A 26,125-nucleotide genomic window follows, 5' to 3' on the forward strand; every position below is an offset into this window, starting at 1 on the left:
CTCTGCTTCTGGATCTCTCTTCATCTCCTGAGAACTCACAATTTTCCACTCCAAATGACAATTCTTGTCACAACTAATAAACACTTGCTGGATCGACTAATCAATGAATCAAACCAGAAGAAAAAATAAAAAGAAGGAAAAAATAGGGTAAGGCCGCTCATACTCATCAGTCTAAAACACAAGACATCTAAGGGCTATAAAGCACAAATACGGATACAGACATGGATATGGAACACAATACGATACGGAATATAGTGACACACCAATTTTAAAAAATTGTTGGACACGGGAACATGCATATATAAATAATATATTCATTAATATCAAATCAATAACTATTTTTAAAAATAATCATATGACATGTATTTCTTCCTACAATGTATAGGTATTCAAATGATAAAATCCTAACTCTTACGTCTTAATAGAATTAGTAAGAGTTTTGTACATCACATGTATGCAAAAAAAAATTATCTAAAGTCATTCTATTTCTCTATCATATATGGTTGATATCTTCATCATTAGAAAAAAGTTACTCTTTCCAACTCCGATTCATTAAGAGAAATGTAGGCAACTTCAAAGACACCATTTTCTTCATCAATTGGTGAAAAATCATCTCCGGCAATATCCCACATCATACTTTCTCCTTTATTGTATTGTGGAGTTTTTCTTGAAAGAATATAAAGATTAATATGGACAGATACTCATTTTTCTACACATTTAGACTTCAACTTGTTTCTTTTTATGGAATGGATAAAGAAATAAGTGCTTCAATTCCTTTCACAAAAACAAGATGAAGATAGTTATCCTAGTAGCCTAAGAGCAATTTGTTGAAAAAGTTTTGCTTTACCACCATGAATTAGCCACAAAGATTTGTATCGACTATGCATCTATCATTCAAGGAGTCATAATCATCAAAGACACCTCTACCATCAGAAAAGTTTGCAAATTCAGTGTTTACTTTTCTCATCTCTTCTTCATCAAGAAAATACCTCTTTAAGCATTTAACTCTCTCATTAGTGATCTCAATATCTTGATCAAGAGAAACTCGTGTAGGGTCTTCTCTCAACCATTGATGTCTATAATACCTATATAATTAGTGGTTAAGAAAAAATTAGTAATAATTCAATTATCTTTACTTATAAATAAAAGTTATAAATTATGAATATAAAGAGTTAGGTTATCTTGGATTCAATGAATGTGCTAAACAATGAAGGGGTGTACTACTTTTTGTCCATCTTTAAACTAATATTGAGTGCACAACATTGTAGAAGGATGATGACTCTTATTCATCTTTTCTTTCATTGAGATACAAAGCACTTTTTACCTTCTTGATCATTGAATCCCACATCTCATGAACCAAATGAAGAGTAGGTGTATCCGTATCTGTTGATGTAACTTTCACCATCAATTTCTTAAGACATTCAAACTTTGTTGATGTAACTTTTGCACAAAATCTAATTCTTTTTCCTAAAATTTTCAATAAGTGTGCTCTTACTCTAGTGTAAGAACCACTAAACAAGACCTTGCAAAATTTACATTGAAACTCAAGATTTTCATCACCTTCAATCTTATCTTTTTTTTTTTATCATAAATTTCTATAAGGGCTTATATACACTTTTTTCAGAATCGTTTTAAACATTTTCTGAACTCATCTCTCACAATCCTATAACAGTTTAAGAATAAAAGTTACTTTTGCACCATCTAATTTCTCTTGTACAAAACAACAACCACTAAACAATGTAATCACTAATCAAATGTGAAATATTGAAATTGATGATCACACAATAGTAGAGATCTAATTCAACAATTGATACAAAAATGATAAATCAATAAGGAGATAAAGGAAGCACAGAGCAAAACAGAATCAAAGAACAAAACAGAATCAAAGAGAATCACAGAACAAAAACATAATCAAAGAGAAGATCAGAAGGACAGAACCAAAATTTGAATGATGGAAAAAGAAAAATTCTCTCTTACTTGAAACGGAGGAGGCAGACGGCAATCGTAGAGGCGATGAACACGACGACGAGCACGGGTGAGCAGGGAGCAGTGACGAACACCCACAGCAACAAGCACGGGTGAGCAGGGAGTGGCAACGAATACCCACGGCAACGAGCACGGGTAAGCTAGGAGCAGCGACGAACACCCACGGTAGCAAAGAGCAGATGCTGAGATTGAGAGTGAGTGGATGTGGAGAGAGTTTGACGAGGGTGACGATTACCCGTACGGTGGCGAGACCAGAGGTGGCGGCAGACCGGCAATGATGAAGAGAGGTTGAGTGGGCAGTGTCCGACAACTTTTTTTTTTGTTTTTTTGGATAGGACACGTGTTGACACGAGAGATATGCGTGTCGAACGAGTGTCTATGTGTGTCGTGTCTAAAATGTGTCCGTCATGCCAACACGATAACTCAACAAAGTATCTATGCTTCATAGCCTAAGAATCTTATTGACTCCAATAATTAATAACGGAATTATTATTACTTGTGATTCGTTATTTTAAAGCCCAGCTACCTCGTCATTATTGTACATAATGAATCATAACTCAATTTTAATTTACTTTAATTTTGAGTTTGTAATCGACCATATTAATAACTATCATTGCTAATTTAATGACCAAACGATTATGACATTAATGTCATTCACCTAATGTCTATATAATGTTTTCTACCTCTCAAAGTTCTAAATTTTAAATTATTTTACTGCTCTAATATATTTCTTACATTGGTTTGAGCGACAGAATACTTTTGTAGATACTCATCCAAAAAGTTAAAGTATATTTCGTTCTCAGACAAAAATAATAGAGCATAATCTCTTCGAGAATTGAGATATACATCGAACAAGGTTACCACACAAAACAACTTGATTTGGGACTATTAATTGCTAATAAACTTGATTATCAAACCTATTATGGACATATCCTAAACATAATAATGGTTAAACAGATATCACACAAATATTTAAGTGATTTTATTTGTTATATTGCCTTATTGTAAATAACCGAGAAACACTAAATTCTATACCAAAAGCAACATCTCCTTATTTTCAATATACTAGAATATTTTCAAATCTCAAACTGAAAAATAGCATAGAACTTGCAAAAAATTAAAAAAGCATAGAACGAAAGCGAAGCCTGAAATTAAAATAACAATCAATGAAATAAAATAACATAGGACGAAAACATTATTGTTAAACTAGAGACAACGAGATATTGACTCTTGTTGTTATAAAATCACTTTTCTCAAAAATTTAAAATTATAGAATGAGATAATACTTTGATTCCATGTCATAAAACTATTTTACCTAAAAATTTAACTTAATAGGAGGAGACAACATAAGTGATTATATATCTACACATATTTCATATTTCTAAGATCATAGTCTTCATATTGCAGGTCTGAAGTTGCTATCTGTGATTTCATCTCTATGAAGATGATATAATACATTTCCACTTGATGAAATAGCAACTTATTATTGACACTATCATAATCCACGTAGCTATGCTTTACATTCTAGACAGGGTCAAGTCCATTGCGTCCGCGAGGAAGTCTGCGACCAGTCAATGTAACAATTTAATATTGCATCCACTTTTTTTTTTTTTTTTTTTTTCGTTGAGACTTATAAATATATGGATAAAATATGTTTTTTGTTTTTATGATTTATGATTTTTTTTAAATATCTCTAATATTTAATTTTTTTTTATTTTGCTCTTAGTATTTTCGATTTGTGTCAAAATTATCTCCGAACATTAATTTTATTTATACTGTTAGTTACAAAATAAAAAATATCCAGAATTAATTTTGACATAAATAAAAAATCTTAAAAACAAAATTAAATAAATCGAAAATGTTAAGAATAAAATTAAATTAAATTAAATATTAAAAATATTTTAAAAAAATTATAAATGTTAAAAATAAAAAACATATTTTACCAAATATATATCAAAGCAAAGTTAATAAGATTTTTAACTTAAAAATTGTATACATTTAGAAGTCTTACGAGTTACGATAGAGAAAACCTAAATAGTGAATTATATAAAATGACATATATAACTCGCAAGCATCACTTGCTATCTAATTTTCTTAAGGCGTAATAATTCTATCGGTTTCTATAATTTCGTCGAATTTTCAATTAAATTCTTATATTTTTTTAATTAGATCTATATACTATATCAAATTTTGTAACTAAATTTCTACCATAAAAAAAATGTTAGAATTAACGGAATATTCTATTAAACAAAATAGTCCATTTTGTTTAATAAAATATTCTGTTAATTCCAACGTTTTTTGTCACAGTAAAAATTTAGTTACAAAATCTAATATAATATAGAGACCTAATTAAAAAGAAAAAATGTACAGAAATCTAATTGAAAATTCAATAAAATTATAAGAGTCGACAAAGTAATTAAACCTTTCTCTTATATGTGAGACTTCCATGTAATGGAAAATTATCATTAAAACTTAGTAATGTATATAATTAATGAATTAGAGGCTGAGCCAATGAGCTATAGCTCAAATGACATAGTCTCTCCATATTCACTTAGAGGTTGCGGGTTCGAGTCCCCCTATCTTTAGTAAAAAAAAATGAATTAGAGGCTGAAGCTAACCTGCATCTTCTTTGGTGAAACAGAGAGGTGGTGTGATTCTGAAGACATTTCCATAGTAACCACCCTTTCCAATTAGCACTCCTAATTCTGCAGTAATAACAGCAGACAAGCGCAGGTTAGCATACTAAGAGGGATATGAACATTGGACGCTACTCAAACTCAACAAAAGAGGTCCTGCTAACAGCTCAAGCATTCACTTTTTTCATATTTAGAAATTTAAATGCTCAAAAGGCTATAATTGTTTAGATATGAGACCTTTAGAGGATTCTTCCATGAATTTACCTTTCATTTGGTCCATTACATGTAGTGTTTCGGCTTTTGCAGGAGTTTTAAGTTCTCGATCGGCGACAAGTTCAACTCCTAGCATGAGACCTCTTCCTCTCACATCACCAATCACTACACATGAAAGATGAAACCAATTATGTTTAGGGAAAAGGAAAAGACAATTCCTGAATAAATTGCAATAACAATAATGGGAAAGGAAAATAGGGAAAAAGATTACATTCATATTTATCTTTGAGTGCAGTTAGCCTCTCCTTCAAGTAAGATCCAACAAGAAGAGCATTTTGTTGAAGCTTCTCTTTCTCTATTACTTTCAGAACTGCCAACCCTGCAGCAGTACATACAGGGTTCCCACCAAAGGTGTTGAAGTAACATCGGCGCGTCAAGACCTCGGCAATCTCTGGAGTAGTTACAACAGCACCAAGGGGAATGCCATTTCCAATGCCCTGCCAAAGGAGCCAACATTGTCACCAACAAATTAGAGATGTTCATATCAAATCATTTATAATGATAAAGTATATTTTCATTCTCAATTCATCAATACAAGAGGTACCTTGGCCATTGTGACTATGTCAGGAACAACACCATGAGACTCAAATCCCCAGAAATGGCTGCCGATGCGAGCAAAGCCGGCCTGAACTTCATCGGCAATACAAAGCCCTCCAGCTTTCTTAACCATACTGTAAGCAGCAGGCAAGTAACCAGGAGCCAATTCCACAATACCCCCAACTCCCTATCAGAAACAGGACAAGATTGAAGATGAGTCACTTTTACATACGGATCAAGTTTCTCTCAAGTGAAGAAGTTGGTAGAGCGAGAAAGTGAAAGCTTAATCGTCCTTGAAACAAGATAGTGAAACTCACAAATGATAGAAATTACAATTACGAATTCAATGATGATTAACCCCTTTATCAAATTACAATTTTTTTCACTTTAGAAGGTCTTTTTCCTTTCCATTATGTATCAAATGAATTCTCATAAATATTCAATAAAAAGTTTATAAAGTGAATTGAAGATTCAAGCTGGCGAATTAAATCCTTTAAAATAAGCTAATATAGATGCAGCATTTTACTTGTAAGTTAATTTATATCTTAAGTTGTTCAATTTACATGCTATAAACAAGAAGAAATCATGTCATTGCAGTTTCTTTTACCCAATTAATTTTGTCTTCTTTTAATGAGTATTAATTTTAACATACGTAATATACCTGTATTGCTTCAGATATGAACGCTGCAACATTTCCAGAAGTTCCAAAGTTAATGACATCTTGGACATCTCTTGCATATTTTTCTCCGTCGGAACCAAAGATACCTCTGTATGGATCTGGATTCACTACATGATGAACACCACTCTGTTGGAAGCACCAGCACAAGAATATATTAGGCTCATGCTATTTTAGTATTTTCACATTTGACTAGTTAGAATTAAAAATGCAATCGACAAGGAATGCAATGCTTTCTGGTTAACAAGAAATAAATTGTAAACTTACTAAGGTACTAAATGGAAAGATACAAAATTTATGCCCATTATGGCCATGATGTCAACTATGTTGTTTAATCCAAATTGAGACAGACAAAATCACACATCATGCCATCATGGAGTTCTGAACTTGTGATGTGTGATATTATCTGCTAAAGGGGCTCCACAATTTCAATTCTAGAAGCACACGGCACTTAACTAGCACTGTTAATGGAACGTGTTATAGTTTCCAACTTGCCATAGTAGAACTCTTTTTTTTTAAAAGAAATTAAAATTTGTTTAGTTCCTTTAACTGGTTCATAGCTACATGTGATTTGTCCCACTGAAGCCAATATCCGTTGATGTTGCCATCACGCACATGGAAAGCTAGTCAATTCACCAACCAAGTGAACTTAAGGCCATGACTTGATTATTTTGGATTTAATTTGATGTTATAAAAGAGATTATCATATATTAAAATTAAATTATAAACAATTTTTATTTATCATCAATATGATAAATTTTTTTGTCTCTATTAAAGTAGTATTTTTTTTCTCTTTGTTTAGACCCACATAATTTTTTTGGTAAAAAATATTGAAGAAATAAATAAATTAATCTATAATATTATTGTTATTGCATACACAAATCACTAAGGAGACGTGTAATAAACTACAAGTTATTATTCTTTAGGTTAAAATGACAATTTTTTTAAATGCTAAACTGAAATCAAGAGAATTTTTTTGGGAGGACTACCAAAACCATATATGGAATTATGGATATATCTAAAACAACAAAAAAATATTTAATCCAAAATTAAATTAAATTAACATAAAATTATAATACCTGAACTACATTAAATTTCCAGATGCTTTGTGCAGTGGCGCCCATGGTCCCAGCTGCATTCCCATGATAGGCATTCCTTAAAGATATTATGTCATGGCACCCAGTGTACAACCTTGCTATCATTATCGCTAATTCGTTTGCTTCAGTTCCAGAATTTGTGAAAAACACCACCTACGTATATCCGTATATGTCAAGTTTTTAAGACAAATCAAATTCGTGCATGCCGGTATTTTAAAATGGAAAAGTCTAGGGCCAGCAACTTTGTTAAATTCTGCCCAGCATGTAACCAGTAAAGAAAAGTGAGCCATTTGATCAAATCCCAAACCAATCTCACACCATTAAAATTATTATTGATGGCTATTTGATGACTACAAATCACAAAAGTTGCTGGCTCCTAGCATTCCTCTTTTAAAATTATGCATATAAAACTGCAACTTAGAGCATATAACAATTCACTAACTTTAACATAAACAAAAATAAAAATGAAAATTCGGCGGTTGTACTACATAGTTTTTTTTTTTTGGTACGATTGTACTAACATAGACATAAGACATAAACATAGTTATGGTGCAGAATATACTTAAACTTCAATTTTATCATTATTATAATATATAAGAGAAATAATAGAGGCCGGATTATCAAAATTTATATTATTGGTCATCATTTAACCATTAAATTAATTCTTTTAATTTAATAATTTAACAATATATTTTATTTTATATTTTTAAACATTAATAATTAACTAATAACCAAAAATAATAAATTTTAGCATTTCTCCTAATATAATATAGGAGATAATAATACAAGTGAAACATGTTACGCTTGAAAATGACATGCACATTTTATCTTTGGTTTGAAACCATGTGCTAGCATGGATACCACCCAAGTGATCGATTAGACGAATGGCATCCCATGAACCATCAACTTACATATAATTCATTAATGGTTAAAGAAAGCAATTTTCTATCTTGTTATCAAATATAACCAACCATAAAAATATTATTTATATATTAAAATTAATTATTATATATTTTTATATAAATAAATATATTATCTAATTTATATTTTAATATATATTATATATTAATAACTAATTTTAATATACATCTAATATGGTTAAATCAACAAAATCTATTACGTTGTCTACATAAAAAAATATTAATTTTTTTGTTAGGTTAATCTTTTAATAAAAATCAAACTTTAATTTTCTTTATAAAAATTTTAATATTATATCATAAAATTATCTTTTTATTTTAATTAAAAATATATAAATAATTATATAACTAACATTTTCTCTTTTTATTTATTTTTTAAAAAAGAAAAATAGCTCAACTCCCACCTTTCATATCTGGCCCCTTTCTATAAAAAATTAGACATAGGATAATAACGCCACGTATTACACGTCACCTCAAATATATATTTTTCGTCTATATAGTATGGTTTTGATTGCACTAGTAACCAAAACTTAACGCATACCGTACCATACGCATGCATAGGCCAAAAATTAAAAACAAACATAAAGAGCACTTATTATTATACTAACAAATAAAAGAAACGACACGTAAAAAGCGTGGAGTGGATCGCAATTGATTTCTATATATGATGATCGGTATAAAACTTCCCAATAATATTTCATGCAGAGTCACGAATAATTTTAAAAAATATAAAAATAAAAAATATGTATACTGATTCAATTGATCATAATTGATGTGCTGAAATAACAGACCTTGAGGTTACCGGGGAGTTTGGAAGCGAGAGCTTGGGCGAAATCGGCAATGGCGTGGTTAAGGTAGAGCACAGTAGAGTGTTGCAACCGTTTGGTTTGGTTGATGATGGCGTCGACCACATCGGGGTGACAGTGCCCGCAGCACACCGTAGCAATCCCCCCGAATGCATCCAAGTACCTCTTTCCCTTCTCGTCGAACAAGTATTGCTTCTTCCCTTCCACCACATTCAGCTGCAACCCACCACACACAATCATTATTTCTCAAAATAATTAATTTATATTTTCTAAATAAATAATTAATAATTAAAATCGTCAAACTTGAAAGAATATTTAAATTTATTTATAGTAATATAATAAATTTTTTTATAAAATATTAAATATATAATTTTATACATGGTGATTATATGTGATTTTAATATAGATATAAAATTGGATTTTACGTATATCTATCTATTAAAATTAAAAGTAAAAGTATCCAATAATATCAAATAATTTAGTTTCAATTAACGTAGAGAAAATGATAGGGTGTATCGCGGACTCACGGGATTCTTGTAAAAATGAAACAGTGAAGGGCTCAGATACTCCCTCCGCTTCGCCAGTATTTCGTCACCAGAAGGACCGGAGTACGGCGGAGGAGCGTAGTCAAACGGTGGAAGCTCCAATTCGGCGGCGGCTCTGGATGCAACGTCGTTTTTGACCGCTGCCTGAGGGAAGCTACTCTGCCAACGAAGCAGCTGCGGCGATCGCCGTTGCAACAGCTTCCTCGCAAGAATCATCGCCATTTTCGTTCCCGTGGACGGAGAATTTCCGGCGATTTGCTCCGATAATGCAGGACCCAACCCAACCCTTTGTTGTGAAAAGAGAGAGAAAGAATCTGTTTGAGTGAGAGAGTGAGAATGAGAAGACGAATGAGGTAGTTACAGAGGAGTTATTATATAGGGGGGAAATGGTGACGGTGATGACGTGGCATATTTGGTGGGAGTGTTGTTGAAACACCAAAAAGACCCTTGGAGATGACATAAAATTACGGTTTTGGGAATACAGTGCACTGATCACTGAAATTGCAAAATGTCTCCACCGGATGAACTTAATTAATTCAACTGATGCACTTTCTAGAAGTTTTTAATTATGGAAAATAAAAAATGATAAAGAAATTAGAAATGGTTTAGTGGTCAATGAGAATGACAGAGAATTAGGCATGAAAATTATATTATAAATTTCACTGCAGCTAATATTATAATTACGAAAATGGATAATATGTATAAAAATGTTAATTTTTCTAATTATTAAGAACTTGTTTGGAACTAAGAATCAGAATTTATTGAAGAATTAAATTCTTTTCCATATTTTGTAATAAACAAAATTTAATCATTTTAATTTTAATAAAAATTTTAATTCTCACATTTACTCTATTTATAAATCAGATCATTTTTTATTTAGTTTTAAAAATTGAAAAACCAAAATATCTCTACAAAAGTATTTAAATTTTTTTAGTTAAAAATAAATTAGTAAAAATCAAAATCAATAAGAATTTAATTCTATCAAAATTATGTATCATTTTAGATTATAAATTTAAATTAAAAATAAAATTAAATTTTTTTTAATAGAAATAGAATTCTTTTCCCTTAAAACGTCTTTAAATAAATATGTTTGATCTCATTCATTGAATAAATTATCATGTATTAAATTTTTGACACGTGATAAATTAAAAGTATTCTCTTTATTAAAAAATGTTATTATAGTCTTGAAATCGTTAATTTAATTCTGATACCAAATTTTTAATTTGTTTTGTTAAGTTTGAAAAACTAATTAACAAGATATTATAAATGATGACTAAACGTTATTATTGGATTAAAAGTCAATTATGTGTATAATTAGTTTGTTTAGTGTACAAGAAATTAATTTAATTAATACTGACCCAAGGAGTAAGAAAACAACAAATTGCATCTGGTCCACTTCCACACAAGATCAAGAAAATAGTTGTTAATCACAACAACAATTTACCCTTCAGAAATAAAAGAATGCTTCATTTCTATCTGAAACAAAGAAATGCTTCAGGCCTCAAATTGAAAAAATGAGCTCATGCTCATATCTATAAACAAACCCAAATCGATAGTCTACATCCAAGTCTATTCACTTGGTTGCTAACTAAAGAGAATAAGTTCTATTTGCATTTGAACCAATTTACCTCACCATCGAAATTAAACTCTTTCTTCTCTTTTTTCCATCATCCACGTGAAAATTCAGAAGAAAAAAAAAAAAAAGAAAAATTTTGAACTAGGGCAAAATAAAAAAACAAAAAAGAGTTACCAAATCCAAGCAAAAAGAGAAAGTCAAAGAGGTTAGGATTAAAGGCAAGATCACATCCAAAGGATAAATCACAACAAGGAGTTTTCATATTTGTACTTTATTATTAAAACTCGATGAAGAGATCTTCTCCTTGCATACACAGATTCGAAAAGTTGAAGGCATTGAAGATGATGAAATTCTACTGTGAATCAACGCTCAAGAATTAAACTTGGAGTCAAAGCAAGAATGCACGGTTTAGATTCAAGAAGTAATTTGAAAAATGATGAAAGAGAAGATAGAAGATATGGATGCATGTATGATTCAGTCACTGCTCCTACTCTATCTTTCCTACGCCACTACTATTTTTGATTTTCGGGAGAAGAAGTCAAACAAGTGTTGAAACAAGTTACAAATTTTGAAAGTTTCACTTCTCTATTAAAGAGGTGAACGGCCAAGGATTGGAGTAAGGAGTGAGAGCACACCGTTTGAGTTCCTATAGCTTACAAAGTTATTACACTCTTCTCCTTCATGGTTCTCCTTGGAAATCTTATTTTCTCAATCCAGTCTTTCTTTATTTTCAATGAAAAAGACAATACTGTGAGGATTATATGAAAAAGCCATTGAGTAAAAAAAGGCTGATATACTAAGCAAAGAGTATGAAATATTTTCTATAAAGGAAGAAGAATCAATTGATGACATGTTTGAGAGGTTCTCTATTATCATTAATAGATTGGATGCTATGAAAATTACTCATTCCGAACAAGTGCTAGTGAGGAAAGTCTTGAGAAGCCTGACTAAAGAGTAGGAAACTATTGCTACTGTTATCTCTGATAAGCTAAATGACCTATACTGAGTTGAGAGAAAAGTTACTAGCTTATGAAATCACTCACTTAAAAAATGATACAAAAAAAAGAAGTGACTCTTAAATCTTGTACTGAATCATTGGATGATGAATCCAGTGATTATTTATCAGATGATGAGATTGTGTATTTTGCTAGAAAACTTAGAAGGCTGATGAGACAAAAAAGAAGGAGCAGAGGAGGTAGCTCAAAGGAACCAAGAAGGACATTAGCAAAGTCATTTGCCACAACTACAGAGAAGTTGGGCATTACAAATATAATTGTTCCAAGCTCAAGAGAGAAGACAAGTCTTGAAAGGACAAGAAGAAGGGACTTATGACTTCTTGAGAATATTTGAAAAACGACACTGAAGAGGATGAAGAGTTGGACAACAATTCGTAAGCATGCTTAATAGTCAATCACAGTCACAATAATAAGGTAATCTTTCTTGAACCCTCTAATGAAGAATTCCATCTTATGATTGATGATCTTAATGAGAAAATTAGAATTTTTTTTGAATCAATACTATGAACTTGAATCTGAAAATGACATTTTAAAGGCTGAAAATGCTTATCTCAGAAAAATTAAAAGAAGTCGAAAGTAATATTGATCTTATTGAAGAGAACAAAAGGCTTAAATTTGAAATCAAAAGACTTGATAAAATATATTCTGTTGTTGCCTACTTAAATTTCATTGAAGAAAATGAAAGGTTGTATAAAGTGATTAAGGGTCTAAATCAAGACATAACTAAATTTGTTCAAAATTCTAAAAATTTAGACAAATTATTAACTAGTTAAAGATCTCTTTTTGAAAAAGTTGGGTTGGAGTATCATGAAAAAAACTGAATTTGTTTTTGAAAAATTTTGCTTTGAAAATGAAGCCTCAACATAAAAAAACAAAAGCTTTTAAAATCCAAATCACTTTGAAAAATCAACAAACAAAAATTTTTGTCATACATGCAATCGATTTGGTCATTTGCCTATTCAATGTTTCATCTTTGAAAAAAAATTGGTGATAAAATTTACAAAGTGATTGAAAAATACAATGCTCTTGGGCAACTAAAAAGGTTTAATGTTAAAGGATCCAAAATGATTTGGGTACCTAAGGTCACTTAAAAGTATTGTGCAATTTTGCCTAGCATCCAAGAAGAAGAATGACATGTGGTACTTGGATAGTGGATACTCTAGGCACATGATCGGAAAGTCCACATTCTTCATCAAGCTTGACAAATACGATGGAGGTTTTGTGACTTTCGATGATGATGAAAAGGAAAAGATAGTGACCATAGGTAAGGTGGGTAAGAGTTTCTCTACTTTCATTAATGATGTATTCTTAGTTGATGCATTGAAACATAATCTTCTAAGTGTTAGCCAATTATATGATTTAGCCTATTTGGTTATTTTCAAAAAGTTGGAATGATTAGTTGTTTGTGAAAATTTTGGAGAAACTTTGTTTGTAGCTAAAAGATGCAATAATGTATATGAACTCACCTTGAAAGAACTAAAAGAACAAAATGTAGCTTGTTTTACTTCCATTGAATTTAAAAAATGGTTATGGAATAAGAAATTGGGACATAATAGCATGTTTCAAATTTCTAAACTTATGAAAAAGAATTTGGTAAGAGATCTTTCAAAAATCAAATTTGACAAAGACATCACTTGTGATGCTTGTCAATTGAGTAAACAAACTAAAAGCTCTTTTAAACCCGGACGATGACATCTCTACCAAAGGACTATTAGAATTGCTACATATTGATCTTTTTGGTCCCACTAGGACTCAAAATTTAGGTGGTAAACACTATGATTTGGTGGTAGTTAATGATTATACAAGATTTGGATGGGTTATTTTCCTAGCTCATAAAGATGATGCCTTTTTAACTTTTTCAATTTTATACAAAAAGATTTAAAATGAAAAAGATTTAAAAATTATTTTCATAAGAAGTGACCATGGAAAAGAATTTGAAAACCAAGACTTTAAATCATTTTGTGATGAATTTGGAATTTCTCAAAATTTCTTATGTCGTAGAACACCTCAACAAAATAGATTTGTTGAAAGGAGAAATAGAAGCTTTAAAAAAAATGGCTAGGACAATACTTTGTGAAAATGAAGTTCCAAAATTTTTTTGGGCTGAAGCAATAATACTGCTTGTTATATTTGAAACCGAACAATCATTCAAAAAGTTTAAAAAAAAACATCATATGAACTTTGGAAAGGAATACCGCCCAACTTTAAATATTTTCATGTTTTTTTATGTAAATGCTTTGTTTTAAATACTAAAAACAATCTTGAAAAGTTTGATCCAAAATTTTATGAAGGTGTTTTTGTTGGTTATTCAACCACTAGCAAAACATACAGAGTTTAACTCAAGGAATATAGAATTATTGAAGAATCCATATATGTTACCTTTTGTGATTCTAATACAATTTCAAGTGTTATTGAGGAGAGTGATACAGGAATTGAAACTGAGTTAAGCTCTGAAAGGATCCAAGGTGAAGACAAATCAGAACCATCATTGAAAAATGTTTTGATTTTGCAAACCAAAATGCAAGAGATAATTCTATTTTGTCTCCTAATAAAACAGAAAATTCTGAAAATCTCAATAGTGCAGAATCTAATCATACCCAACCTGAGATCACTTCACCAAAACCTAGAGAATGAAAGTTCTTGAAGAATTATCCACATGAATTCATTATTAGAGATCCATCTCAAGGAGTTACCACAAGATTCTCAAGTAGAAGAAGGACTGAACTTAATAATCTTGCTCTTATCTCACAAGTGAAACCTCAAAACGTGAGGGAAGTACTCAATGATCCTTCATGGGTCAAGACAAGAGGAAGAATTAGTCCAATTTGAAAATAACGAAGTTTGGATTTTGGTACCTATTTCAAATGGTAAGAAAGTAACAGGTACTAAATGGATCTTTTGAAATAAATTGGGTGAGAATAGTAGTGTTGTTAGAAACAAAGCTAGATGAGTAGTTCAAGGGTATTACCAAGAGAAGGGCATTGACTTTAATGAGTCATTTGTTTCGGTTGCAAGAATGGAAGCAATAAGATTATTGCTTGCATATGCAACCCACAAAGGGTTTAAACTTTTTCAAATGAATGTTAAATGTGCATTTTTGAATGGATTTATTGATAGAGAAGTATACACAACATAACCCCCAGTTTTGAAAATAAAGACCTCCCAAACTATGTTTTTAAATTCTCTAAAGCACTTATGGTTTGAGACAAGTTCTAAGAGTTTGGTATGAAAGACTTATCTCCTTCTTATTGAAAAATAGTTTTCAAAGGGAAACTACGGATACAACTCTTTTCATTAAAGAATCTAATGAACATTTCATTCTTGTTCAAGTTTATGTGGATGATATTATGTTTGGATCGGCTAATGAAGTCTTATGTGTTGAGTTTAAAAAATTAATGACTAGTGAGTTTGATATGAGTATGATAGGAGAACTCACATTTTTTCTAGGACTCCAAATCAAACAAACTACTAATGGAATTTTTGTGCATCAAGGTAAATATGCCAAGGAGTCAGTAAAGAAATTTGGTTTAGAAAAGTCCAAATCAATGAGTACACATATGCATCCAAATTCTAAACTTGAAAAGGATGAAATGGAGAAAGATGTTGATGAAACAAAGTATAGAGGAATGATAGGATCTCTCATGTATCTAACTTTCTCTAGACCAGATATTATTCAAAGTGTTGGAGTTTGTTCTAGATTCTAATTTTATCCAAAAGAATCACATCTTTTTTTCTGTAAAAAGGATCATTAGATACATTAATGGCACTGCTAATTTTGGTCTTTGATATCCCAAATCTGATGAGTTTTGTGTAGTTGGTTATTGTGTTGAAGATTTTGTCAGAGACCGTATTGATAGAAGAAGCACTTTAGGAATTTGTTGCTTTCTTAGACATTCCTTGAATGTGTGGTCAAACAAGAAGCAAGTTACTGTTGCATTATCCACTGCTGAGGCTGAATCATAGCCACTTCTTCTTGTTGTTCACAATTTTTATGGCTGAAAACACAATTTACAGATTATAAATTGTAAGTCAATAGTATCCTTTAACTTTGTGATAATATGAGTGAAATTAACATTTTCAAAAACCTTGTTTTACACTAAAAAATCAGGCACATTGAAGTGAGATTTTACTCCATTAGAAAACATGTGCAAAAGGAAACAATTGACATACAATTTGTGAAATTTGAGGATCAATTGGCTGATATTTTTACAAAACCTCTATGTGAAGATAGATTTTGTAAATTAAAAACTGTATTAGAAATTGTTGATGCTGAGTTTTTGAACTAAATATGATTAAACTGTTTTCTGGTTGTTTTTGTCTCTCAGGTTGACATGAGATAAAACTAGACAAATGATAACTCTCTTTAGGTTTCTTGAATTTCAGACTAAGTGTTGATACTTCTAATTGATATGGGTCAAAACTAAATCCTTGGTAGTCCATTGCGTTTCCTTAAAACCACCATTGGGCCCAAGAAGAAAAAATTCTATTTTATGAAGTAGACCTCATTGCTTGCTTTGATCATTCACATCAAAAAGGTATTTGCTTTTAAGGATTTTTCTTCAAGTCAAATCACTTTCTGATTTTCAAAATCTTATAACTGTCTTGTTTTTTCAAACTGCTTGCATTTGTTTTAAAATTCAAATATTTTCAAAACCCCTTTCATTTATCTTTTCTATTTTCAAAAAGGGGGAGGCACTAAGTATTTAAAGCAGTTATTACTCGAAAATTTCTCACCTTCTCCACCACACCCACATTCTCTTCATCACATTCATTATTTCATTAACCATGTGAAAGAAAGTTGCCACGGAAGAGGAACATGGACTATTCGATCTCCATAAAACCATCCACAAAAGGGACAGGTCCACACCTACATTCACAGTTTTCCTCACATTCCTCTCCTATATCCGAACCTATGGCAAGGACCAAAACCACCTCTCGCAGACCTTCTTCGGTACCACAAGATGCAGAAACTTCTAGGGCAAATATGGTAAAAGAAAAAAAATCTATGACGGATGAAGAACCACCAATTACTCCTCTTCCTCGTTTATCCTATCGTCCGCAAGGACGTTCAGCTCCTTCCAGTCGCCCCTCCAAAAGTAACAGAAAATTTTTCCTTAACTCAGTGAAAGAACCTACTAATACTGATCCAGTAGGTTTTAAATCTCAATTCGGTAACCGCCTTCACTCTCATTATGATCCTCTCCACTTTTTTCAATTATGAATTTTGAGTTCCATAAAGATATTGTTTCCAAAAGACCTCAGTGCTCATCTTATGTTGCTGACCTAAAAGCATTAGCCAAAAAAGAAATTGATTTCATTGAAACTTTGTTTACTTAGATTGGAAAAAAATTCTTTAAAATTAGAAAGCCTATCTATCCTGATTTGGTCAGAGAATTTTATGCAAACATGTACTATAGTGAAGAATCTATTCACTCATATGTTAAAGGCTACCAAATTTGAACAAAGAAACTATTGGTGAAACCCTTGATTATTATGATGCTAATGTCAATATCTACATTTTCGGAAAATAGGATAATAATCTGAACATTTCACACAAATATGTATTGGCTAACATATGTGAAAATATATCCCTCATGGATGGTGTTACCTCCAATCATAGAGCCTTAGGTCCAACCAAAATCCAATTTCACTGCCTCATCACTCACATACTTATGCTCCAAAGTGGTTCATTTCAAAGAATCACTCTCTGTGATACCTTGGTCCTCTATGCAATACTCAACAAATCTGAAATCTCATTTGCTTACTTGATGATGCACCATATGTATGACTGTATCAAAAGTGATAACAGTATTTTTCTTTCATATGGCATATTTTTAACTTGCATCTTTGAGTATTTTGGTGTTGATCTGAGCAATGAAACACAAGAAAATAAAATTTCATATCTTAAGAGCGGTGCTGCAGTAAAATAATCTAAAGGAAAGGGCACAAAGGCAACAAAAGACATGGTTTTAGAAGAAGATGATGATGAAAGTATTCCTCCTCCATTTGCTATAGGGACATCATCCTCTCACAAGTACTTAATTAATGGCATTGTCAAGGACGTCTTACAAGAATTTGTGAATTTCACTATGCAAATGATCAACTCGAGCCAACAATCTAGAAAACTAGCAATTCAAAATGAGAACTCCTTTAGAAAATCTAAAAGATGAGTTGAAGAGCTACTCAAATACATAGATTCCTTGGAAGATGATTAAGCAATGTCCGAGCAAAAAGAAGATCTTCTTGAAACCGAGGGTGAGAGATCTGATGTCTAGCCCCCTGTTTGATGTTGCTGCTGTTTAAAAATTTGCTTTTCTGACTTTTGGTCTTTGGATTTTTTTGTTTGGATACTGTTTACTGTTAGATGACTGTAATAGTCGTAGGCACTTAACTTTGACACTAACACAATTACTTATTTTGCACTTATGCCTTGCATATTGAACCATCTTTTGTGCAGTTTTACCCTCCTTGATAACAAAAGAGGAGTAAGTGTTGTGTGAAAATGAATTGAAATTATCATGATACTTGAGGCAGGCTGCAGTTTCTGTTTTTAAAATTAGGGTTAAGTATAATTTTGGTCCCTAAGGTAGGGGCTGAAAATTTTTTCATCCCTGGCCTTTTTCTTGCTACAAAATAATCCCAAAAGTTTAACTTAGTTTTAAAATCGTATTTTTTATCAAAAATTTAAATTTTATTACCAAATTATCCCTAACTAAAAAAATTTAAAAAAAAAAAGAAAGAAAACAAAGGGGATGGGGAAAGGGGGAATCACGCAGAGGGTGGGGGGCAAGGAAGAAGAAGGGGGAAAGGGAACGGGGGAGGTCATGCCAACGAAACCACCGAAACCACCATCCACCACCGCTACAGATCCTCTCCTTCGTCGCACTAGTACAACTACAGTTCGCTGGCATCACCGCTGGCTTGGATTCGCGTCACTGCGAGTAGAGGAAGAGAGAAAGAGAAGCGGAGAGGAAGAGAAAAGAAGCACGGAGGAGCTGATGAAGACTGCGTCCACCCACGCCCTGCCGTTGTCCTCATCGCGAATCGCCATCGTCGGTCGCCATCGAGCCCTGTCCCGTCGCCGCCGCTGGAGTGAGGTCCCGTCGCCATCGAGCCTTGTTGTTGCTTCTGCTTTTCTGCTTCTGCTTTCTGCCTTCTGCTTCTACTTCTGCTTCTATGTTTGCTTTTGTTGTTGCTGTTGTTGATTCACCATTGTTGATTCACCCTTCACAATTATTGTGGTTGTTTTATTATTGGTGATACTGCTTCTGATTATAGTAATTGCATCTGAGTTTTGTTAATGAAAGAGGAAGAATTTAGTTCTGAGTTTTGTTATTATGAGTTTTGACGACGACGATGATGATTTTTTTTGTTTTTTAAATTCTGAGTTCTGCATCTGAGTTCTTGTTTTTCTTGGTTCTTGACGATGATGATGATTTTCTGGTGTTTCTTCTGATGATGATATTTCTGGGTTCTTCTTCTTCTCTGCTTCTGGGTTTTTGTTGTTGTTGTTGTTGTTGTTGTTGTTGTTCTGATTTCATTATCTTCTGGGTTCTTGCTTTTGTTGTTGTCCTTCTGCTGATTCCATTATCCATTTGTTGTTGTTGTTGTTGTTGTTGTTGTTGTTGTTGTTGTTGTTGTTTTTGTTGTTGTGCTGTTGGTTGTTTGTTTTATTGGTGTTGCTTCTGCTTCTGCTCCAACGTCTGGTTCAGCTTCAGCTTCTGGTTCTACATTAGTTGATTTTGGGGAAGAAGGGGAAGGGCATTTTCGTCCGAAGGATGATTTTAAAACTAAGTTAAATCTTTGGAACCATTTTGTAGCAAAAAAAAGGTCGGGGACGAAAAAAATTTTTAGCCCTTACTTTAGGGACCAAAATCGTACTTAACCCTTAAAATTACTATTTGCAGCTCTGATTATGTATACTGCTCTGATTATACATATTACTCTGATGGTGAATATTGATTATACTTATTGATCATGGCTCAGTTTGGTACCTGAGTTTTTGACTAAGTAGCTCTGATTAATGGTTGTTTTAAGGCTGTTTGATGATATTTTTTGAACAAATAAATAGCTTTGTAAGTATTGACTAGTGATCAAACAGGTTTCCTAAGATATAAAACTGTTTGGATAATTCTTGGATGTTTGAGATTATTTTTATGTAAAGTTTGTTCATCTCGGATGAAAAATGCAAACATTCAGGGGAAGCCTAGTGATTAAAAGAAAGGGAGAGTTTTCAAACCAAAAGAAAGATCAAAAGAAAATTCTTAAAACTCTTCTTATTTCTTTTTTAATTCATTTCATAATATTTGTCATTAAGGGAGAAATTATTGAGTTTGAAGAACTAACAATATATTATAGATGATGACTAAACATTATTATTGGATTAAAAAAATCAATTATGTATATGATTAGTTTATTTAGTGTGCAGGAAATTAATTTAATCAACACTGACCCAAAAAACAAGAAAATAAGTCCAAATTGCGTCTGACCTACTTACACACAAGATCAAGGAAATAGTTTTTAGTCACAACAACAATTTCCCTTCAAAAATAAAAGAATGCCTCATTCCTATCTGAAACAAAGAAATGTTTCAGGCCTCAAATTGAGGAAGTGAGTCCATATCCATAAACAAGTCCAAATTGGTGGTTCATTCACTTGGTTGCTAACTAAAGAGAATGAGTTCCCTTTGCATCTGAACCAATTCACTTCACCACCGAAATTAAACTCTCTCTTCTGTCTCTTCTCTCTTTCCTATCACCCACGTGAAAGCCCAGAAGAAAAGAAAGAAAGAGGGAAGCTCTGAGTTAGGACAAAATCAAAGAACAAAAGGGAGTTACCAAATTCAAGCAAGAAGAGAAAGTCAAAGAGGTTAAGGCTAAAGACAAGACCACATTCAAATGACAAATCACAAAAAGGAGTTTTCAAATTTGTGCTTCAATGAAGCTCGATGAAAAAATCTTCTCCTTGCATACACAGATTCAGAAAGTTGAAGACATTGAAGATGATGAAACTCTAATGTGAATCAACGCTCAAGAATCAAACTTGGAGCCAAAGCAAGAATGCATGGTTCAGATTCAAGAGCAATTTAAAAAAGGATGAAAGAGAAGATAGAAGATATGGATGCATGTATGATTCAGTCACTGCTAGGGGTGTAATCAGTTTGGTTTGGTTCGGTTTTGGATCGAAAACCAACCGAACCGACCTATTCGGTTCTATAGTGATGCCAACTGTTCGGTTTGCTGCTTTTTGGATAACCGAACCGAATCAAACCAAACCAACAGCGGTTTGGTTCGGTCGATTTTTTTGATTTTTTTAAACCTAATAATTAGAATTTAAATCACCATAAAATGAAGTTTAAAACCGTCAATAAACTAGAATAACAAGAGTATATCACATCTAAATTCAATACAATTTCAACTTGTCCCAATAATTAAACATAAAAACAAAGACAATTAAAAATGTCTAGCAAACAACAAAAACAAACACACTTTAAAACATACTAAAAATTGAAACAGCCACTTTAAACCAAATAAAAACCAAAAGAGCCACCATGCTTAATCTAAATCCACACCAGATTCATCATCATCTTCTCCGGTTGGTGCAATTTCTACAAAAACAAAACAAAGAAATCAATATAAATTATAAACATAAACATAATATAGATTATAAATTATAAACATAACAATAAACAATAAAATACAGTATTCAAACTTGTTCAAAAATATTGTTTCTAACATTTATGCAACAGCAACCAATTATGAAACATACTAAATAATAAAGTATTAAACCATAATAAAATTGAGGATCTTTGAAAAAAAAAGATAGCTATAAAATCTTAAAATGAAGAAGTCTTGACTCAAAGAGACAGTAAAAAAGTGAAAAACTAGTCAACTTTAGAGCATTTTGGGACTAAAACCCCAAAGTAGTCCCTGAGATTGGGCGAGTTACCCATACTTGTCCTTGACTTTCAAAATTCCCTAACAGCATCCCTGACATTCAGCTCCGGGACCCATAGTTGCCCTGCAACCCTTTTCGGCGCCAAGTTAGCAAACGGAGGGATGATCTGGCACCTCCAATGCCACGCTGGAGCCAGCAACGGCTAGCTGATGTGGCAAATCTGAATTTTGTACCCAATCTGGTCTCTGGTCCCATTAAAACCCTAAAAGCTAAGAATCGTTATTATAACTAGTATCTCTTCTTCTCTCCTTCAGGGACCATTTGGTAATAAGCTATTTCCCTTGGTTGTGGCACATTTGGTGGCTGTCTGGCAGGGGGTTGACGATCATAAATTTTCAATAGTGTTACCGGGAGGTTTTGAACATCCTGCTTGCAGACATCGCAGGTCCTGTTGCCCTTAATACTAAACCACTTTACTGCACAGTCTTGATGAGCAAGTGCAAGATCACCTTTACAACTGCATTCCATCTTAAGAGTATTCTCTCCTTCCCCGAGCTCTGCCAAACAAATCCTACAAACTGCTTCTTCCTCTGGAATATCTACTGTAGCATCCTCAATAACTAGAAAGGGGAGAGTTAGTCAGCAATTGACATGGAAGAGCTATAAAAGGCTATAATCTGAAATACCTAGGAATCCTAACTTAAAGACAATCTGAAATTGACAAAATTGATGATTGAAAATAGAAATGAATAAGTTAACTTCAATGTAAAGTTTATTTAATTTGCTAGCCTTTAATTTCGAGAGTTAGTCAGCAATTGACATGGAAGGGCTATAAAAGGCTATAGTCTCTAAGATTGTCTATGAGAGACGCACTAAAGATTATATCACCTAGAAGCCACCAAATTTCTTTCATCTATAATGTCTATTAAACGATGCAAAGCGTTACCAATATCATGTTATATATGGTTAAGTGCCAAATATTTAATAGTTCTTGAAAGTCAGAACTCATAACTGAATATTTCAGATTGTGATTCTTGATCAAGAAATGTAAAATGGGAACCTGCAAGAAATTATATGCTCTACATATATTTCAAGCAATTACCAATCTCCATGACTGAAGAATCACCAGTTGAAGTTCCATCAACAGTTGCAAGATGCCGCCTGGCTGAAATGATACGAATCAAGACCCTAGACTGAGTGCACCTCAATTTGCTGGCTTTGGCATCAACTGGAACCGAAAGTGATCGAGTTATATGCTGCTTGACAACCATTGTCTATATAAGAATGGAAATATTCATCAATGCAGCATAGTTTAAAATCATATACCAGTTTAACATACAAAATGTAAAAAATTTTAGCAAGCGCAGTTGCCTTGATTGAAGAAAAGAGGCATACATTTAAATCAGAAGCACATCCCAGATGTCTGCCATGTACACTTTCTTGACCCAAAGATACGATTGGAGTAACCGGTAATGAGTGGGCAACCTTTGACAATGGAGAGAATGAACCTTTACCATTAAGAGAGAGGGTCCTTGAAGTAGGTGGATGTGGAAGGACCATCCGTCTTTGCGAAAGAAGATAATGCGGCATCTAATGACCATGGGGGTATTTGCAGAGAGGGGAGTGCAGGCCGTCTGGAGTGAGGAATCAAGGAAGCCTTGTCACCTTTTTCATTTGCATTTGCAACACATGTCTACAGTAAGTAACACAATGCAATGCTACATCAAACAATTGCAAACTGACAAAAGCAGCGGCAGCTTATAGTTTTGAGTATTGAGTGATTACAGTTTTAGAGGAAACTGAAATTTAGCCAAGTTACATTCATATTATGGTAGCAGCAGCAAGCAATCAGGAAATAGAGAAATGGCAGATCAAAATGGAAGGCATATGATCTGTATGTGTTATTACCTGGAGCTGGAGGTGATGAAGAGGATGATCTGAGAAGGAATCAGCAGCAGCAGTTTGAAGCTCAGGCAATGAAGAGGATGATCTTAGCTTTTAGGGTTTTAATGGGACCAGGGACCAGATTTGGTACAAAATTCAGATTTGCCACATCAGCTAGCCGTTGCTGGCTCCAGTGTGGCATTGGAGGTGCCAGATCATCCCTCCGTTTGCTGACTTGGCGCCGGAAAGGGTTGCAGGGCAACTATGGGTCCCGGAGCTGAATGTCAGGGATGCTGTTAGGGAATTTTGAAAGTCAAGGACAAGTATGGGTAACTCGCCCAATCTCAAGGACCACTTTGGGGTTTTAGTCATGGTAAAGACCTACACACAATTGAAAAGATTAATCCAAAAGTAGTAACTCCTCACTTCGTAACTAATCTCATTGAGTCAGCTCAAACAAGCATTAGGTGAAACTAACAGAATAGACTTACTAGGTATTGTAATAAATATATTGCAAGCAACTAAAGGCAATCACTAATCACTTAATAATAATACTCTTGGCAGCCACCAGTCTTAAATTTATGTTGAAGTTAAATAAAATTCAAGTGCTTGTTGCTATCCTAAATGACATGAAAATAATCCATTACGACAGTATAAACGAAACTATTATAAGTCACCCACCAATGTTTCTTGATTACTATTTTTCTTGTCTTTTTTTCTTTCTTTTTTTTCCCTCTCCCAAACGATGACAAAGGAGAGGTCAAGTCCTGATAAGGAAGAGGAAATTCATGACGGTAAACAAGTCATAAATAGAGCCATATAAAGATCAAACTTAGCCACAATAGGAAAATTTCCTTTCAGGCTCACATGACAGAGCCATAGAGGCTCCCCCTAGCTAGTCATCATCAGTACCAAACAAGAACTCAAAATCATAATAATTCACCTAATAATAATATAACTAAAGCTTACTAGATGGAGAAAATAAATGAAGCAAAAATAGATATATATCTAGATGGTGATGAAGGAAAAAAAATTGTAAATATACTTTGTTCCCAACAAATTAATTCAGTAACAGCAACATATTTTATGAAACAAAATAAGCAAGTTGTGACTATACTTTCTTTCCAACAGCCCAGCAACAACAACATCTAATAACTTGCAACAAATTGTGAATACACAAAATTACTCACCTCTGACGAAGGCATCGTGAGTTACAGGAGAGGGATCAGACTAAGGTTGTTGCTCGACGACGAAGAGGAACTGTTCGGTGACAGAGACTGCTGCTCGGCGACGGAGACAAACGGCTCAGTTTAGGTTAAAGGGCAAATTTGTTAAAACAAGCATTACTGCACCCGTTCCTCGGTTCTGTTCTGTTTCTGCCGAGCCAACCAAAAACTGACTCGAACCGATCAGTTTAATTCCAAAAAACAAACCAAAAACGGTTTTGTGGTAAATTTTGGTTCGGTTCGATAACTTATACCCCTAGTCACTGCTTCTACTTTATCTCTCCTCTGTGACGCTACTACGACTTCTGATTTTTGGGAGAAGAAGTCAAAGAAGTGCTGAAGCAAGTTTCAAACTTTGGAAACTTCACTCCTCTATTAAAGGGGTAAACGACCAAGGATTGAAGTAAAGAGTGAGAGCACAATGTTTGGGTTCCTATAGCTTACAAAGCTATTGCACTCTTCTCCTTCATAATTCTCATTGAATATCTTATTTTCTCAATCTACTCTTTCTTTATTTTCAATGGAAAAAGGCAATACTGTGAGAATTATATGAAAAAGTCATTGAATGGAAAAAGGTAAGAGAGTTAGACTTAGATAAAAGCCAGTGTTTATTTCAAAAATCTTTTGTAAGTTTTTCGGTTGTGTCATGACTCATGATCCTGAGAAAATTTTCTTGCAAGTTGGGTGAACACTTTGTTGTTGAAAGATAGGGTGAGTTCTTAGTCAAATCTGGTTTGGGTTAGAAATTGAATTTGTCCCATATAGGATTGAGTAGAATCATAGGAAAATTGGAGTTTGTAATCTTGTTCAAAGATAGTGAAATTCTGTCATTATTGTGATGGAAACTGGATGTAGGCTACATTGCACTGAGTAGCTGAATCAGGATATATCTCTGTGTCACTTCTCTTTCTCTTCTTTGTTTTTGATTATGCATTTTAGGAGACAAACAAAATCATCTCCTAATTATTCTATCTAGCTAAACTTTCCATAATACACCTAACACGTAATTTTGTTTTGGCTCCTCTCTCGAGAAGAGATAAAATAAAATAATCT

General features: G+C 32.9%; 1 protein-coding gene and 1 pseudogene across 1 annotated transcript; both read right to left on the minus strand.

The window, feature by feature from the left end:
* Positions 1–3,184: 3,184 nt before the first annotated feature.
* On the minus strand, positions 3,185–9,978 carry LOC107625848 (alanine--glyoxylate aminotransferase 2 homolog 3, mitochondrial). Its single transcript, XM_088503828.1, has 9 exons — positions 9,456–9,978; positions 8,914–9,144; positions 7,188–7,358; positions 6,094–6,237; positions 5,440–5,619; positions 5,107–5,332; positions 4,887–5,000; positions 4,605–4,691; positions 3,185–3,547 (listed from the first exon to the last, which is right to left on the minus strand). Exons 1-9 carry the CDS (start codon positions 9,693–9,695, stop codon positions 3,504–3,506), a joined length of 1,437 nt encoding a protein of 478 aa, XP_088359954.1. The 5' UTR covers positions 9,696–9,978; the 3' UTR covers positions 3,185–3,503.
* A 12,272-nt stretch (positions 9,979–22,250) lies between these two features.
* On the minus strand, positions 22,251–25,051 carry LOC110269301 (uncharacterized; annotated as a pseudogene).
* Between the last annotated feature and the right edge of the window lie 1,074 nt (positions 25,052–26,125).

Source organism: Arachis ipaensis, chromosome B2 (assembly GCF_059453495.1).
Source record: "Arachis ipaensis isolate K30076 ecotype BB chromosome B2, ASM5945349v1, whole genome shotgun sequence".
NCBI classification, from domain to species: Eukaryota; Viridiplantae; Streptophyta; class Magnoliopsida; order Fabales; family Fabaceae; genus Arachis; species Arachis ipaensis.

Coding starts and splice junctions, on each gene's coding strand:
- LOC107625848 (XM_088503828.1), bottom strand. CDS start 9,695: ATGGCGATGATTCTTGCGAGGAAGCTGTTGCAACGGCGATCGCCGCAG. Junction 6,238..7,187: donor GGAAATTTAATGTAGTTCAG/GTATTATAATTT, acceptor TGCTTCCAACAG/AGTGGTGTTCATCATGTAGT. Junction 4,692..4,886: donor TGTAATGGACCAAATGAAAG/GTAAATTCATGG, acceptor TTATTACTGCAG/AATTAGGAGTGCTAATTGGA.